The following is a 17,417-nucleotide window of genomic DNA, read 5'->3' as shown; positions in this document are numbered from 1 at the left end:
GTGTGTGTGTGTGTGTGTGTGTGTGTGTGTGGGAGGGGGAGGGGTGGGGACAGCAGCAGAGACCTGCTAATTGATTTCATCCCTAAGGAAAGTCATTTCATCATTCTTGGTGTTTTTAACCCTTGTCTTACGACAGCCTTACAGCACTCAAGTCTGCACGGAGACTCGCAGCCTTCAGGGAAATTATAAGCTCCTGTGTGTGTGTGTGTGTGTGTGTGAGAGAGACAGAGAGAGAGAGAAAGGAGAGAGAGAGAGAGAGAGGCAGACAGAGAGACAAGGTAGTTGAGGAGGGAACAATGAAGGTGCCCTAAGATATTACGCAGGAAAGGGTTACGATGGATGAATAAAGCAAAAATCCGTGTTCAGAGTACTTTTCAACATATGCTGCACACATTAAACTGAATCTTAAATATTTGATGGACATGAGATGGAGCAAAAACACTTTAAAAATACTGTAAAACCCAGCGACCACAGATTCTGTGATTTCCTGGTCAACAGCCGTCCATCAACATTTGATGAATTTTAGACTTGAAGGATACAGGACAGTGAGTATAGAGCACTGACAAAGCAAACTGTATTATGCAGTTACCTGTGTCTCTCTATGAGTGGAAGTAACAGACAGGTGTGTACTCTGGTTACTCTGTACACATTCACTGGAAACCCTGCACCCAGACTGGGTGTGTCCAAACTGGGTGAAAGGTTAAACTGATTTGTTTGACTATAGTGAGGGTGAAGGTGCAGCCTGATATTGTGTTCCTTTAAACTCCCTGATCTTTGTTTTGAGAAGGTAGGAGCCTAATGACAGGCTGTGACTGTGGTATTCAGCATTTCATCAGTATCAGCGATTCACAGACAACTTTTACATTTTTCAGTATTTCGAGTTCGGCCTTTAAGACATCTGAATTGATTTTGTCTCTCATCTTCAGCCTTTTGTAAAATACATTTCCTTAAAACAAGTCATGACGTAGGGCTGCGACAGCTGTGGCTGCGTGCATTACTGCATGGATATTTTAAAACAAACACACTAAGAAATTTGACCTTGTGTTGCTCATGGCAGGAAAAGGCAGATGGCCAACTAATTTACATGTGAACCAGAGTAAACTTTCTGTGTTGCCTGGTTTGCTTTTACTTAAAATGAATACATGTTTTTCAAGTTACAACTCACACACGGCCTCCTCTTTCGGTCCAAGCTTTAGCCGGGTTGTGACGACTGCAAAACACAAAACAGTGACATAGAAGAACACATTTTATTTATTTGACAAAGCACATAGTGACAAATTTGCAACAGATGACTTTTTGACATATTTTCAGCTACATGATGTTGCCATGAGAAGCTGAGTGAGTCACATATGACAAAGTGTTTGAATCTTTGCAGTCAATAGAGTAATAATAAAAACATCGATCTTCACACTCAGTGCTAAAAGGCTATTATGTGCCATCATAAGAAAATACAAGACAAAAACTTAAATATCAAGAAATAAAAATATTCAAACAAGACACGAATTGCAGTAGGATTTGTGATATGTATCCATCATGCTTAAATAATAAAACTTTTCAAAACACTTTGTACTGTAAAGCTCTGCTTTCAATGATATCATCATTATCTACCTTTACTTTCTAGATTCACCACTGTGGTTTGTTCACACATATAAAAACACAGAAACAGTTAAAACCAACTGTAAAAAATAAACGACAAGCTCCATAGGGCATAAATAAGTTACATTACTAGGTCAGTGTATAAGGCATACAAAAACAACATTCCACACATTAATGCTGAGGTTAATATGAGAAAAGTGTCAATCAGTGCAACAGTCACACAATGTATAAAACCTGTTGAGGTACAAGGTTGTTCAACTTGACACCGAACATTAAAAGGTGGCCTAACATCAAACTTCTAATTGGCCTAAGTCAAAATCACTGTTGCATTGCAACCAATCACAAGTTCTCATCCAAAAAAGGAAATAAAACATTCAGTGTTCAGGACTTCTATTTATTTCAAGGCACCATCCAGGTACGCCCGCATCTTCTCTCTGTGGGGTTGGGTGAAGCAGTGGCCGATTGCCTGCTCTGTTTCCCGGATCCGCCGCCGGAAGCGGTCCCGGTCTCGTGCCATTTCTTCCCAGTGTCCTTTACGAGATGCTTGTCGAGCAAATGGCCACGTCCGCATGACATGGACTTTGACAAGAGGAGAAAAATGCACCTGAAAGCCAATAGAAAGTAAAAATAATTCAATACATTTCATTAAAAACCATACTGATGTTTATATGCGCTTCTTTTGGGTTGATAACAAGCTACTTTTGAAAGTAAAGGCATATTACTTAAGGGATATTATAACTACCCAACAAATTAAAAAAGAGACACCAGATACTTGCCAACACTGACACTTCTCAGAAACATGTGTGTTCAGAAGCAGACTGTGAAATTACTTTTCTGCCTCAGGCTTTAGTTTTTGAGTGATTTACCAGAGTATGAATTGACAAAGTATTCAAAATGGCTTTGCAACACTGCTGCAACTTCTTTTAGTCCATGTGGAAGTCAAACTCTCTGCTGACTCGCTGGAGTCATATGACTGGCTTAGTCATGACAACCAGCAGTGTTGCTAACCAACAACAAACAACAACTCAGCTTAACACATTGTACAGTAAAGTCTGTGTGTGTGTCAGCTGTGGCAGGAATTAACCCTCATCTTTGACACAAGTCAGAAGTCAGAGGAAGCCACTCCCTTGTGATATTAATGTACTAACCTAAAACATGGGAGCACATGCTCTTTAGTATTTACTTTGGTGAATGAAACTGAGGAAACAGGGTGTCATCTACATAAAAACAAGGCTGTACCTCTTTAGTTTTAAAAAATACTGTAGAAATTGCATTTTACTCGACATCCCAAAACATGTCTTTCAAACCAGAAATGAAGCTGAATACTGTATCAGGGCCTGTTTCAGTGCTCTGTAGTATTTAGAGAGTGGTCTATTTTTATTTCAAACTCTACAGGGCTCTCATTTAATGCCTCATCTAATCCTGTCTGGCACTTTAGTTATAAACTGTCATTAGATAATTACCCTTTTCGGGGTGCTGCAGGCCCTGCTTTCCTTCATCTCCTCTGGAGGTGGCTGAGGTGTTTGTCCAGGTCTTTTCCAGGGCACTAGCGTTTTGTCAGGGTGGGAGTGATTCTTTAACTGCCTCTCTGGCAGAGAGGGCTTGCTGGCTCTGGATTTTCGGGGTGTTTTCGCCTCTTTTTCACATTTCTTGCCCTTCGCGGGTAGATTTTTCATGTGGTGGACATCAAGTGCATCTGGATCTTCCTCAGACTGGAGTGCTGTTGTTGGGGAGCTCTGGAGGCAGGCCTGAAAGTTGAGGGGGTGGAATGGGTCGTCCTTCTGACAGAGAGATTTCCATAGCTGCTCTTCTTCATCATCCTCAGATGAAGGAGGAAAGCTGCTGTCCTTCTCATCAGTGTCTGTGTCTGACTTGGAGGCTGGTGCAGGAAGTGAGGCCTCTTGTTTAGTGGTGGTTTGAGGAGACGTGCTGCTGACTGTGCACGCAGAAAAGCACATGGGATTGTAGGGGTCTGCAGGACTGCTGAAGAACTCCCAAAGCCTCTCGCTCTCCTCGTCAATGTCGGGGCTCGAACCGTCAGAACTGGCCCAGCTGCTCTCGCTGTCAGAGCGACTGACCCAGATATTTAGGCCTCGAGAACTCAACATCTCCTTGCTGGCTTTGCTCGCTGACATAAGGTCAGTATCGCTGCTGCCCCTTGCTTCACTTTTACTTTTCCTCATGTTTGTGTTTGTTGAAATACACGCAGAGAAAAAGAAGGGGTTGTACGGATCACTAGATTTTGACAGAGACTCCCAAAGCGCCTTACTTTCCTCGCTGTCAAATTCTGCCATATTCTGGTCTTCCTCACTACTCCAGTGAGAACTTCTCTCCTCCTCTGAAGTGTCCTTCGTAAAATCCTGTTTGAAGACTTTTTCACTACTTTTATGGCAGGCCTCGTTTGAACTAGAGCTGTCGCTGCTTGATACAAAGATGTTCCAGTCACCAGGGAAGCCCATTTTCCAGGTGGATTGGTGTCCGAGAAAGATTCCCTCTTCTTTCCCGGCCGTTCTGGACACAAAGTCGTCCACCAGTCCGCAGCACAGGTCGTCAGCGCGCAGACTGGACAGTAGGGCCTCAGCAGTGGACTTCCCAGTGAAGGGGTCGCCGACGTCAGCACAGAAGTTGGAGAGTGGATTTGAACCGCCGACCATTACGCCGTTGTCTCCGTCAAACAACGAAGAGAACAGGAAGGACTCAGCTGGCTTTGCTGCCGTGCCCATGTGCTGGATGTGCTGACCTGTCTCGTCTGTGATTCTCACGTGGACCTCAAACCTGAACATCTGGAAAACTGGGAGAAAAGAGGAGGAAAGTGTTAGAAGGGCATGAAATTCAACTGAGAATGATCAAGTTACATTCTGTAGTTGTAATTGTTATCTCCTTTAGGTCACCCACCTGTCCTTTGATTAAAATATATGTACAGTAGGCAAATATTCATTAATGTGTGGGTGTGTTTTCTCATTCATCCTTTGATATGCGTGTTGAGCTGTGGTTGACTGATGTTTAAGGCTGGATGGGAAAAATATGATAATCACCAGAGGACTGTATGTCTGCTAGACCGATTACAACATTCATTTACATTGGTCACTTATTGTCATATAAATCACCTGTCAGTTGGTTTAGTTGATGTTCAACACGTTCATACAACCAGAGCTGTCATTTCCAGCCAGTATTTTCAATTATTTAAGTTATTAATTCAGGTGATATTAATCTTTGTCCAGATAAAAGATGACATTGTCTTTTCTTTACATTGTCATTTCTGGCAGCAGATTTGTCACGATCATAACATAACGATCTTAAAATACTTATAAGTCCCTATTGAGTACTACAGGGACAGCAACTTACAGGGAATATTACATGGGAAATACCATAAAGTACATTAACTGGAAGAGGACGTAAACACGAAGAATGGCTAGCTTATGGCTATAAAAATAAACAATTGATCACTGAGGACACATAGTAAGAGAAAAGTATTTATATGGGCTATTATGTTTTATTGTTAATTTACGTTATGCCGTTAACGACACTAATAAAAAAATTAAAAAAAAGTAACGGTCAGTACATTCTTCAGTTACAGCAACAACCTCACAACGGTTGAAGTTTGCCACAGTAATGGGGGTAGTAACAGGCTTTGTTTTAACTTTTCTTACCTGACATGAAGGTGTAGTAAATGACTTGAACCAGCAGCCGAAGCTGTTCCCACATCACGGTGAGCATCTGTTTGGTCCAAGGTAGAAGCGCCATCCCTCCGCTACCGAACCTCTCCATCGCCGTTCGCTCGGAACCCTTATCGGCACCAACCGTCGCAGCCATTTTTCTCATACTTCTTTCCTGTCCTTCTGTTCTGGGATTGTGGCGATACTGTTGAGAAAAATCCTCACGTATTCTGGTATTCCTCGTCGAAAACCAATAGATTTCGCGTATTTGTCGGTGACAGATGAGCATAGATGTGCTGTCGCTTCATTTTCCGGCAAGTCTGTGCCATTTTTCGATCTCCTTTGTCAAATGTTCTCATGTATTTTCTCCATGTTTCTTAATCGTGTGTTGTCGTCGTCGTTGTTGTAGTAGAAGTGAATGTCTCAGTGTTGCAATACCGCCTCTTAAAATAAACAAGCGTGATGTCATGCCGCGCTGTGATTGGACATGTGGCTGTCACTCAAATAAGGCTCCTCCTTTAGATTGCGTAACACGTGACGCATGGAAAGTGCCAGTAAATTTTTTTACACCTCCAGGAAAACCCTTTTTATAGCTCTTCAAGTTCATTAGAAAAAAATCGATCTGAAATCGAAATTTGCGTTGTGTTTAGACTTGGGATATTTTCAAACTTCTAAGCCAATGAAAAGTAAAAATTTATATCAGAGAAAGGACTTTCAGTTCTACTGTCCCAGTCAACATGACTATGAATAGAAACAGACTATAATTAAGGCAAACAGCGGCGGAAGAACTCAGATCCCTAAGCAATAGTAGCAATGCCACAGTTTCACAATACTCCTTGATACTACTTGCTTTAGTACAAAAAGTATCGGCAAAAATGAAGCAATAAAATGTTCCCTTTGACTGGTTGGTAACACTGATGAAATAATGAATAAGCAGCATTTTACTGATGCATTTGGTCAAGGTGGTGCTCTTCAATACTATTTCAGTATGATAGTCCACTGGTTCCCAGTAGTGGTCAGCAAAGGGTCAAAAGAAATTAACAGGGTGTGAGATAAGAGGTAGAAAACAAAATATGGGAGATAAATTTATCTTTACTTTTATCTTTGATTTTGGTGTGAAATCACTCTTTAATGGACAGTAAATGCAAGTGAGCCCCTAATACAAACTGTTTTGTTATATGACGTTATGACATGTCAAAATTATTGGGGACCACTGATCTAATCTTATTTTTAAGAGCTTGTGTTTTTTGTTTTGTTTTTTTAGATGTAAAATCTTACAAAATCTTAATGATACATTGTAGTCAAAACCTTAAAATAAAAGACTGGAGTAAAAAGTCCAACATTTCACTTTTACATGTAGTAAAATACAAATAGCATACAATGGAAATACTCAAAGTAAACACCTCAAATTTATTTATAACTGCGTCCAAACCCAATGGTTTGTCACTACACCAAAGAATGTTGCTAAAAGCCATAATACACTGTAAACAAAAGATCTGTAAAACACTTAGTTATACATAAAATAAGACAGAACAAATTTCCAATTTAAATTGTTTTATTAATCCAAAAAGTGTATGTTTATGCCACCAGAGCAGAAGCTGTAGAGGACTCACTGTAAACAGAAAGAAAACCAACCATTAGAGGGAGCACTGAAATGTTTATATTGCTATAATGTGTTGGATGTTGTAAGGACTTTTAAGGGGATTATAATGTACAGCATTTGTCAGCAATTATTACAGTTAATATATTGCCCTACTTTATGTTTATAGAAGCAGCTCCCACATATAGGTGCTCACTTAAAAAACACTTGTATAATTTAATTGTATGAAGGGGACTGGCAGAGGTGGCACAAAGGAGCCACTCTGCTAATTTACCTCCAACTTTTTTCTAGCACAAAAGAAATATCACTACTCTCAATAATGAGAAGAGCAGGACAATGAATTGTGCATTTTCCCAAGCATGTAGCCCACATGGAATAAATAGCTGTACTTCTGATACTAGTCCGTCTATTTCTATAACAAATATGGAATTTAATTTAGGGAATCGGAGCATTAAACTGACCTTATTTTATTCTTAACACCCTGGCAGATAGTAAAACCACACATCTACATACAACACTAACCAGCAGTTCTTCCTCCAATCTAAATATAACAATAGAAGGTTCCCAAAGCAGAAACAATACTTACTACTTCCAGTTGGGGGCCAGTACTCTCTTGGTCTTGTAGTAACGGGCCAGCCTGTGGATCCTGCTCTCAATGAGAATCAGGCGGAACTTGGCATCCTTGTCCTGCAAGTATGCAAAATGTCATGGGTATGAGGTGATAAACACTGATGGATTCACATAGGAACATGTCAATCCATCCATGCAACCCCAAACTACTGCTTATTCTTTGGACTCATTCCCCATGCTGGTGGTTTCCTGATACCTTTGTCTCTTGTTTCCTGCTTAGTATTTGAACAGTCTCATTGAACTAAAAAAAGATCCATAAAATATCTAAATTTTAAAAATGATTTCAGGGATTTCCACTGACACTTGTCTACTATGTTGTAATAAGTTCTTAATAAAACAACTTACTACTCTAAGTAATGGTGCGCAAAAACATTTGGTGGTACTTGGAAAGTAGAGCAACCTTTCTATAACCTAGTCACCCAGAGCAAATGGGTGGTAATTTACAATGAAAAACTCAGTCAGTTCAAGGTTTCTGCTTGCCCACAGATGGACCTGAACTGCAGACATGGGGGCAACTCCTATTCATGCTACAATCGGGGGTATGCGTGCACAAACACATTCCACACATGCGCATTAGAAAAACATGACTGCGACATGTTGTTTTTGGCTGAACATTAAAAAGGCAAAACAAGAAAACAGTGGGTGTGTTACCTTAACATAACAAGCATATGACTAACGACTGGATATAAGTAGTACATAAAAAAGGTGCATGGCTGCACGGAGATATTCGCTGAGTTTTCCTAACTTAAGCATATGAAAAAAATGGAAACCATGAAATGACCTTTGCACTAAACCAGCTGCAGGCAGCAGCAAATTATACCAGTGGTAGAATGAACACCACTAATAGGCTTGTATTTGTAACAGGTTTTGGGCCTAATTTTTTTTTATACCTTTCTGTTTCTCTCCAGATGCTTCCTGACCGCCACAGCCTTCTTGATGAGGTGGTAGAGATCCTCGGGCAGGTCAGGGGCCAGACCCTTGGACTTGAGGATCCTCAGGATCTTGTTGCCAGTGACGAAACGTACCTGGGCCACACCATGGGAGTCCCTCAGAATCACACCTGGACAAGGTGACAAAAGGCTTCAAACTTGGACACTATGTTTCTCATAAAACAGTTTACTGTACTCAGTCATATCAGCTTCTTTATGCCAAATACTTAAATCACACTGAACAAATATGAGTCAATAGCCAAACTTGGGGCATCGTCTACTTCCATCTAACTCCACTGATGTATATTTCAAAAGCAAAAGGGAAATCAGTCTGAGGTTTGTAGTGAATGCTGTTAACAAAATAGGAGTCATTTTAAAATCAATGACAACTTGCTTAATTGTGCCAAAGGATTCTTAACTGTACCATCTTTTCCACTTGACACTATACATGACTTCAGTATGTCAGTACTAAAGAAATGTTAAACATTTTAATGTTCTTAAGTGATTCAGAAACACCATTATATAACACAATACAGTTCAACCACACCATAAACTACATCTTTGCAAATGACCATATACTTTAACACCTGTCTAAAACTATGTCAATAAATTCAGAACATTATAACCTTCTGTAAGGTAGGATTTAAGGTTGATGCATTATACTGCCTTGATTTTAGCCAGGTGTACCTAAAAACCTATTAAGAGTGTATACTGGGTCTATGATAGAGATAATTGATTTGTTGAGGTGGTGAACAGGAATAAGATGTTTTCTTTGTTACTTTGTATTGATTTAATAATTTGGCAGGGTTACCACTGGTCTGAAATATCTGCTGAGGGATGCCTCCATTTGTTTTTCAAATTCAAAACATTTCCCACACTCCAATTACTACAAAGCAATGCAGCTTCAAAAGGTAAAAAAAAAAAAAGTGCAAACAAAGTCGTTTCAAAAAAAAAAAAAGTTAAACCTTTGGTAATTTGAAAACCATTGTTATTCTGATGCCAATTTGACATCTGTGCACAGACATATGAAATAAGTGAGCATATGTTCTGAAAGCATCAGTCAAAAATATACAAACTGAAATTAATTCTGATGTTCTTGTGAGACTCCTGTGAATGCACCATGCCTACCAAGTACAGTTAGTGTTCACACTCTGTCAAACTATAAACCTACATTGTCATGCTCACCTTTCTACATACATCACATTGGTGAGTTTTAAGACCTTCAGTCTGATAGAAATGCTTACCGATCTGAGAGGGGGTCAGACCCTTTTTGGCCAGCTTGAAGATCTGCTCTTTGACATCATCGGATGTGAGCTTCAGCCACTGCAAAAAATGTTTAAATGATTACCGACTGAAGAAATAGGTTAATATTTTTGCTGGTGTAATTAAGCGACACTATAACACATTATGTCTGTATACTTACAGTGGGAACACTGCGCCTGTAAGGCAGAGCTGACTGGGACAAGCCCTTTCTGCAGAAAATAAAGACTAGTTAGACATCTAGGCAGTTCTACGGAGAAACATCAAGGCGCATAAGTTTAACTTTAAAGAAGAAAAAATGTTGCTAGCATCTATAAAAACTGAATTTAACGAGGCCCAGCTAATGTTAGCTTCATACTCGTGGAAACTAATGTCAAGTGCTTTACGTTATTGTGGTTCAATTCTCATCAAAAGCAGAAAAACACTATATTTGGCCTGTGGATGAGTAGTATAATGTGTAAAATATCACTGTCTTTAACTTGGAAATTAAGCATCGTGGTGAGCCCTGAGCGCCGTTAGCTAATGCTAGCTAGCGAGCTGGAAGTGGATGTCGATTGTGAGGGTGCGAGTATTTAAGTAATTTTCTCGATTCTAGACTGAATTAAAGAGTTCCAGTTGGTACTCGGTCATTCATAACAGGTTTAAAAGTTATATCACGTCATAAAAACCGACCTTGCTAGGCAAAATATCAACTTTAAATGATAAAACGAGAGCTCACCCGGGAGCGTGCATGCGACCCATGATGGCGGTAGAGGAAGAGAGGCCGCACACGCGACAGAAAATGGTATTTTGCGACTGCGTCGGAAATGACGCAATGACGCAAAGGGGATCGTTACTGACGCTGCGAAACGCATTCAAGATAAATTGTTGAGTTTCTAAATGTTTATTCATGGTGTGTCAAAGCCGAGGAAAGAATTAAATTATAAAATTATAATTATATTTTGTCATAATGGGATTCACTGGAGAGGCATTTTAAAACTAAGGTAATAAACATTGCCTCAGATTGACCAGTAACAGACTACTAGCAGCAATTGGTCTGCAATCTGTTCTCCCATATATTTTAATACCAGCATCGAAAAGAAAGAAAATATACAGTGGCTTCAGGAAGTATTCACTCCTTCATTTTTGCACACTGTATTGTGTTGTTGTAAAAATTACAATTTTTGCCCATCAACCTACACCCAACACATAGATATTAAGAGGGACCCGCATTATTATTTAGCCTAGAGGGCCTGTCATATAATACTATATACCTGTATCTTTGATTTGAGGCTCTATCCTACTCAGGAGCCTTGTCAGAATCTATGATCAATTATACTGTGCACATTCCTTAAATCAATGATGATATGAAGATGATATGCCCTCAAACTGACACATACTGAGGCTGTGGCCAAGTCATGTACTAGTATAGAAAAACAGATGGTGCCTGTGGTTCTAAAAACCTGGGTCAGAGATGGGTATGCCCTTGAGCCATAGTAGAAACTAAACTTTAAATTAAAACTTTAAAGGCACACAACCAGCAGCCTTTCTTCACAGTTAAGTCACAAAGGACTGACTGCACCGACACCAGGTTGTAACCCTGGACCAGTTGGTTAAATGTAGATGATCAATTAAATACAATCAGCCTTTAACTTGTCAAACTCACACCTGCATGTAATGAAGCATCCTGTTTATTCAGTATATTCCCATAAGTGGTTTGAATGAATTCAAACCTTATTTACATCCAACACATTTTACACAACAGAAACAATAGTCGCATCATATTTGTTCCAAAAACATTTAATTTGCTTTAGGAAAGAGGGATTACAGTACACACTGATCCGTTCAGGTTACAGGTCACCAATTAAGAATAAATAACTGGCCATGTTAATACAAACTCTGCTTGCTTTCTTTGTACAGTCACTAAAAGAGTGGATCAAGTCACTAATATTTATAGTGTGAGTGTTGCTCGTAAATCATAATTGTCTTGTAGATCTTCTCTTAAAAAACCTCTCAGATAAATTCATAATTTCTTTATTAAACATTAACAACAACTTTAGATTTATAGTTAGCGAGTGGAGAGGAAAGCAGCTAATTTCTTGCTCAGGATCTTGTTCCCTTTTTATGAAGATGTTTAAGTTAAAGTTGCCTTTTTTTGCACTGATCTGTGTTCAGTTTGCACTTTCTCGCTTAAATATCCTGAAACCTGACTGCATCTGGACTTCACTGGCAGTTTAAGTTATTGCTAACCATTTGGCCAGTTACTTATCACGGCGTCATTACACCACCATTAGGCACTGGGAGTGAGTGTGGTATTGCTGCCCGAGCTGAAACAGCCTCATGTCCAGACTCAGTTGCTAAACTGCATTCTGCAAGTCTGCATTGTGGTTTTGAACCACCTGAAGGAAGCGCTGAACAGACTTAGAATCAGCGTTATTGGGCAACCATAATCTCTTCATCCAGAGCACATACAAGAGCGTGTTCCAAAGCTTATGATACAAATTCCCCTTTAAGGTGTGCTGTGTGAAAATAGTCAAGTAATACCATGAGAGAAAGACCTGGTAGTGTGCATTTAGTGGCAGTCCACTGTTACAAAAAAAAACCTGCTCTGGAAGAACTACTGATATAGCTTTACAGAATATAGATTCTTCTTTAATAAGGACATATCACATTGTTAATAAAATATATATAGCAATAAGGCCAAGTCGAGCATTAAAAAGAGATTGTGAGCACAAACAAAGGCACCCTGTTCAGCTCCCTGTTGGGGAGAGTGGTTTGATTTGCCGTCCTTCTCATTAATTTTGGCACTTTCTTGGGGAATCATAAGGTCACTGTTGATCTCCTGGAATCTGGTGTGTTGGACTATTCTACCCAGAAGTGTCTGTTGCAAAGCAGGAAACCCTGACGCCTCCTATTTGTCTATATAGAAAATAAACAAGGAAAATGTAAAAATGAGCCCCCTTTCTATTCCTTAAAAAATAAATGTGTCAATCTATATATACTCTTCTGTAAGTAAGCCGTTTTGGTCCTCTAATATCAAAATGTACAAAACATTACACCTCTTCGTTATAGTTTAGGAAAAAGAGAGACAAAATAAGTGGAGATTGTTTGTCACAGAAACAATCTTGATTAGTTAAAAGAGGGAGAGAGAACTAGCAAAGAATGGAGAGCAGGATCCTCTTTGAGGGCGTGTGAATCAGCCTGTTCAGTCATTCTTTGTGTCTGAAGGAATTTTTATTCTGCATTCATGTCATATGGGAATAACCTCTGAGGCAACACGTTGATGGTTATAAGCTGTGACTTTGAGGTTTTCAACCTTTCTTGAAGATGTGCGGATGGCATGATGAAATTCTGTAGTTGCATCAGTTGCATACAACGCGTGTATTTAGTGACAAATGTTTTTCTGCAATAAGCACAGCTGTGTCCTGCTATGATGATGATCTTTAGAATACTAATTACAAGATGATCCATGTGAAAGAAACGGTCCATTTGGTTTGTTAGATTTTAACTGAAAATATCACTTCCTATACTTCCGATTAGATGATGTCAGAAATCCCATTAAAAAATGAGGGTCCATCTCTGGACCCTAAACTTCTGAACTTGTATTTTATGAACTGAAAGCTGAGGTGACCAGTATTTTCAAGTAAGGCCACATCTGCTGCCTTTCCCATATGAAGTGAATGCAGCTTTTGTCTGGAGAGTCGTTCCTGGCTTCAGGGAGAAGCAGGTGGGGGGCGGTTAGAAGTAGGGGACGGCCGTAAGTTTGTACCACTTGACCGTCTCCTTGCTGAGGTCAAAGTCTTTGAGTCTGAGCGTGATGCCGCCCAGGAAGTAGTTCTCACGCAGCGACTCAGCACTGAGCACGCTCAGCTGAAGCTCCCGCAGGCCCAGGGTTTCCTTGCTGTAGCCGCTGTACACCAGCTGTGGAGAGAGAGCAGGAGGAAGTGAGCAAAGGGTTTGTTCTGGTTATTGGCCACAAGATTCTCATTTGGTTCAGCTGTTCACATGCGCCTTGGGTTTGGATGACCCAGTTAACTGCATGTTCTTACCAAAAGAAAAACTTTAAAGGAAGCTTATAACCTTTACATTTCTAAAATCAAAGCCATTCTAAAGTTCAGGAACTATAAATATATAAAATGAGGCAATAATATTCATGCTGTCCTAACCATCTCATTGAAAGTTGGGTTCCTGGTTTTCCTCGAGATCTTTGTCTTGCGTTTGGAAGTCTTGTGTGGATCTGGAAGCAGGTAGGTTTTCACATACGGGTTGGGATCTGTTCCATCCTCAGAAACCTGAAGGGCAGCAGATGATTATTAGTATGACAAAAGCTGGATAAACAAAAGAAGAATTCAACAGTATAACTTTCTGTCAAAGCAGCATCTCAGGATGTGTATTAAATCATCAGTCTTTACCAGATCTCTGATGTGCATGACCATGATGAACAGAGTGCTGTTCCTGTAGGAGATTGAGAGCTTCACTTCTCCTTCAACTCGACCAGAGGTGGGACTCAGCGGAGGCTCTGCAACAGTCAAATATCACACATCACATTCATGAAGTTGGACTTAGAAGGATACACAAGTTCTTCAATGTAGGTACAAACAATTCAAAATAAAGGCTACAGTACATTAAATTATCAGAATGAATCTTCTGCTATTTGTGTTCCTTCTAAATGAGAGTGCACATTTTACACAGTGATGAACACTTGATTGTTTTTGTTTCAGTTGTTCTGGCTCTATGCTGTCAGTACATTTTCTGTTTTTGATTAAGGGAAGACTTCAGTGACAGAGAGTAAAAACTGTCTTTGTTACTCAATAATTGACTTAAGAAATTATCAACATTATTGCCATATTGTTTTAGTACTAATGCTGCCTAAAAAAAACATAAGGAGGAGCATTCGTAAAGAAACCAAAACCACGTATGTTGTGAGAAGTATGACACATGCCTGAAGAATGGAAATGAAAAGCGCAGGTATTTACCTGGTGCTTTGGGTGTGGCATCTAAACCGTCTGTCTTGTCATCCCGTGCAATTGGATGAAAGAAGGTGTAGATCAGATCACACTGGAAACGGAGAACATGGGATTACTTCACTGCCATTTTCACATTACTGACGCTTACTGTGTCTGTGTCTGTGTCTGTGTGTGTGTGTGTGTGTGTGTGTGTGTGTGTGTGTGTGTACCTGGGTGACCTCTGTGGAGCTCCTCATCAGGTTGTGGACATAGTTGTTGAGCTCCAGCTTCCTCTTGGCTGCCACTTCTTTAATGTGGGTGCGGCCAAGCACCATTTTGTTAGGGAAACTAGGGGTAAGGAGAGAGCCATGGTATATTTACTATCAAAGAAGCTGATGTCACTCTCCTCTTGAGGTAGAATTTGCATAGAAACAGGGTTTACGTTAAGTAGGAAATTTGTGTTTTGAAGATTGGGAGTATTAAACCATACAGCATAAGGTGAAAAAACTTACTATTCAACTTGCTACACACATTGTGATAAGCCCTGATGTGTTATAAAGGAAATGTACTGTATCACCGACTCCTATTGGAAACCAGATGAGTAACTGAGATATAAAGAGGCTGAGGGTCAGAGGCGAGGTGATGTCCTACCATGGCAGCTTCCAGAGAGGGAACAGTATGGTCAGTTTGTTGTGGAGCTCCTGGAACTCATCAAAAGTGCGGAAGAGAAACTGAGGCTCATTCTGACCTTCCCTCAGGATCCTCACCACATACGTCTGCACAGAGAGGACAGGGATTATGAGGTCTCAGTACATTTCCAGTGTACATACAGAGATGTGGTGGACTATAGAAAACTAGTCTTAAGACGAGTCTGGCACAGCAGGACTCACATAATGCTTGTCGGGGTTGTATCTCTTCTGGAAGGAGAAGATGGAGGCGTGGAGGATGCGGCCCTCCTGTTTCAGGGTGTAGGTCTTGGGGGAGAAAGACAGGATGGGTTCGTCGTTGGTTGGCAGACCAGAGAATCGTAGCTGGGCAAGATTGTGGATAAAGAAATTGAACTTGGTGGCCACACTGCCCAGACTGGACTCAATTAACCTGCAGAGAATGTGGTGCGAGAAAACACAGGGGAAATAAGAGAGAGATGAGGTGGTGGTGAGACACAAACACAAATCTCAATACGCTGTTTTGACCTAAGGCTTTATCAAAGCATATGTTCTGTCAAGAGGCTTAGTTCCAATCCAGCCTGACTGGTATTATACATTATGGACACATGATAGCGCTCCTAGTGTGTCAGGGGTTTTTGTTGCTGTAATGTGAGACAGGACCTATTCTTGTCTGTCCTATGCCTATACTGCCACCTGGTGGATTCTGAATTTATAACAGAAAAAAAAAAATCAGGACAGAAAGAAAAGACGCTGTGGTGTGTTTACCTGGTGAAGAAGATAGTTGCCTCAGCGTCTGTGTTGTGGGGCTGCAGAGCGTCAAACACGTACTTCAGGTCCTGAGAGCCGGTGAGCTCTGGGAGGCCTGACGACGTCATCTATGACACAAAGACACACAACGAGAAGACATGGACACAAGTTCAAATACATTTTTCGAATCATTCCTTTCCAGAGTTGTTTAGCAGATGTACCTATCTATTACCCATCATGCTGTTCAGAAACATTATCAAAAAAAGGATTATACTACATTTAACAGTACAATAAAGATTTAATCTTCAAAATGGCACAGAAAGACTAAACCACTAAACAGAATGGTAACACTAATAGTATTATAATATGTTTTTTGGCTTTCAGGCTGTCAGTCATTTTGCATGATTGATCTATTATTTCAGAATAAAGTCATAACCACAGACAATGTAACAACAAACTACACAATAAAATCTTCAATTTCCCTCATTACCTTTTAAATGTTGTTTTGATGCATTACTATGCCTTATGTAAAGCCCTCTGAACGGCCTTTGTGTTTGAAAGGTGATACAAATACACCCCACCATTAGAAATAGAATATACAGCAAAAACTCTTGAGAAACAACATAAAGTAGCCAACTACACTAAAGAATATTCTAAACTGACATTTCCAGCACAACAGTGAAGTCCTGATTTATTATCAAGGCACTACTGCTCTTTGTCTGCATATATTGGTCTCCTGGCTCTCGCAGGTGCAAAAGAAAATGCTTCAGCTGAACAGGGAGGACGTAACGAAAAGGCTAAAACTGCTGAGAAACACACAAACAAGTCTGAAGACAGAAACATAGTAAGTACAGCATAAAGATACAAGAACAAGAATCTACAGCAACTACTCTACAACAGAGGTATCAACCACAACTAAATGTCAGCTGCACAACCTTAATACAAACACTGCTCCATTCCTCTCTGCCATGTCTGTGTGTGTAAATAACTGCTGTGTTCATGTATCAGTGATGTGTGTGTATGTATGTGTGTGTTCTGTCTCACCAGTGACAGCAGGTTGAGGAAAAGACCAGAGTGCTTGCGGATGAGGTTGTAGGCCTGACAACATAAGTCTACAAACAGCTGGAAACGACTGGTCGGACGCTCGCCTCCGTTGATGACGTACGCCATGTCAGACGTCAGCACGAATGGAGCCCGGTCCCTGATGGGAAAGAGGGAGGGGAGGAGAGAAGATTTAAATTCAGCTTCTGAAAAGCCAAGAAGTTAGAAAACAAGGTTTGTGGATCAAAGGTCTTTGGTTTACATCCCTGGGAAAGTCTGGATCCTGAAAGTGAAAGCACTTCTTTACCTCTAACATCAGGACTACCACAGGGGCAGCCTTCAGCACGTTACATCAAAACCACTGA

At 40.3% G+C, this 17,417-nt stretch overlaps 3 protein-coding genes and 1 non-coding gene across 5 annotated transcripts in view; all 4 read right to left on the bottom strand.

Moving 5' to 3' along the window:
• Positions 1 to 1,233: 1,233 nt before the first annotated feature.
• LOC111650447 (protein phosphatase 1, regulatory subunit 15B-like) lies at positions 1,234 to 5,678 on the bottom strand. Its single transcript, XM_023400349.1, has 3 exons — positions 5,247 to 5,678; positions 3,060 to 4,387; positions 1,234 to 2,200 (listed from the first exon to the last, which is right to left on the bottom strand). Exons 1-3 carry the CDS (start codon positions 5,539 to 5,541, stop codon positions 1,991 to 1,993), a joined length of 1,833 nt encoding a protein of 610 aa, XP_023256117.1. The 5' UTR covers positions 5,542 to 5,678; the 3' UTR covers positions 1,234 to 1,990.
• A 1,111-nt stretch (positions 5,679 to 6,789) lies between these two features.
• On the bottom strand, positions 6,790 to 10,501 carry rps13 (ribosomal protein S13). The gene is made up of 6 exons (XM_023400373.2): positions 10,390 to 10,501; positions 9,835 to 9,883; positions 9,656 to 9,734; positions 8,373 to 8,542; positions 7,439 to 7,539; positions 6,790 to 6,864 (listed from the first exon to the last, which is right to left on the bottom strand). Exons 1-6 carry the CDS (start codon positions 10,410 to 10,412, stop codon positions 6,831 to 6,833), a joined length of 456 nt encoding a protein of 151 aa, XP_023256141.1. The 5' UTR covers positions 10,413 to 10,501; the 3' UTR covers positions 6,790 to 6,830.
• Positions 7,071 to 7,201, bottom strand: LOC111650483 (small nucleolar RNA SNORA19). The gene has a single exon (XR_002760413.1). It is a non-coding gene; the product is annotated as a small nucleolar RNA SNORA19 (small nucleolar RNA).
• A 933-nt stretch (positions 10,502 to 11,434) lies between the features above and the next one.
• Positions 11,435 to 17,417, bottom strand: part of pik3c2a (phosphatidylinositol-4-phosphate 3-kinase, catalytic subunit type 2 alpha) — a 48,093-nt gene continuing 42,110 nt past the window's right edge. For both annotated transcript variants that reach the window (XM_023400252.2, XM_087172339.1), the window contains exons 25-33: positions 17,056 to 17,212; positions 16,030 to 16,139; positions 15,487 to 15,694; positions 15,248 to 15,372; positions 14,827 to 14,944; positions 14,627 to 14,708; positions 14,063 to 14,169; positions 13,817 to 13,942; positions 11,435 to 13,571 (exon numbers count right to left, since the gene is read on the bottom strand). In XM_023400252.2, the coding sequence (XP_023256020.1) occupies positions 13,389 to 13,571; positions 13,817 to 13,942; positions 14,063 to 14,169; positions 14,627 to 14,708; positions 14,827 to 14,944; positions 15,248 to 15,372; positions 15,487 to 15,694; positions 16,030 to 16,139; positions 17,056 to 17,212 (1,216 nt within the window). In that variant the 3' untranslated portion in view covers positions 11,435 to 13,388. The remainder of the gene's footprint in view (positions 13,572 to 13,816; positions 13,943 to 14,062; positions 14,170 to 14,626; positions 14,709 to 14,826; positions 14,945 to 15,247; positions 15,373 to 15,486; positions 15,695 to 16,029; positions 16,140 to 17,055; positions 17,213 to 17,417) is intronic.

The sequence above is a fragment of the Seriola lalandi genome, unplaced genomic scaffold, assembly GCF_002814215.2.
Source record: "Seriola lalandi dorsalis isolate HSWRI2012SDOR001 ecotype SW California unplaced genomic scaffold, Sedor1 jcf7180002052274, whole genome shotgun sequence".
NCBI classification, from domain to species: domain Eukaryota; kingdom Metazoa; phylum Chordata; class Actinopteri; order Carangiformes; family Carangidae; genus Seriola; species Seriola lalandi.
The sequence above is the reverse complement of the archived record's forward strand: the minus strand, read 5'-3'. Positions and strand labels throughout refer to the sequence as shown.

Coding starts and splice junctions, on each gene's coding strand:
- LOC111650447 (XM_023400349.1), bottom strand. CDS start 5,541: ATGCTCATCTGTCACCGACAAATACGCGAAATCTATTGGTTTTCGACG. Junction 4,388..5,246: donor TTACTACACCTTCATGTCAG/GTAAGAAAAGTT, acceptor CTTTTCTCCCAG/TTTTCCAGATGTTCAGGTTT. Junction 2,201..3,059: donor CCTGCAGCACCCCGAAAAGG/GTAATTATCTAA, acceptor ATTGGCTTTCAG/GTGCATTTTTCTCCTCTTGT.
- rps13 (XM_023400373.2), bottom strand. CDS start 10,412: ATGGGTCGCATGCACGCTCCCGG. Junction 9,884..10,389: donor GGTCGCATGCACGCTCCCGG/GTGAGCTCTCGT, acceptor TATTTTCTGCAG/AAAGGGCTTGTCCCAGTCAG. Junction 7,540..8,372: donor ATCTGGAGAGAAACAGAAAG/GTATAAAAAAAA, acceptor GCATACTTGCAG/GACAAGGATGCCAAGTTCCG.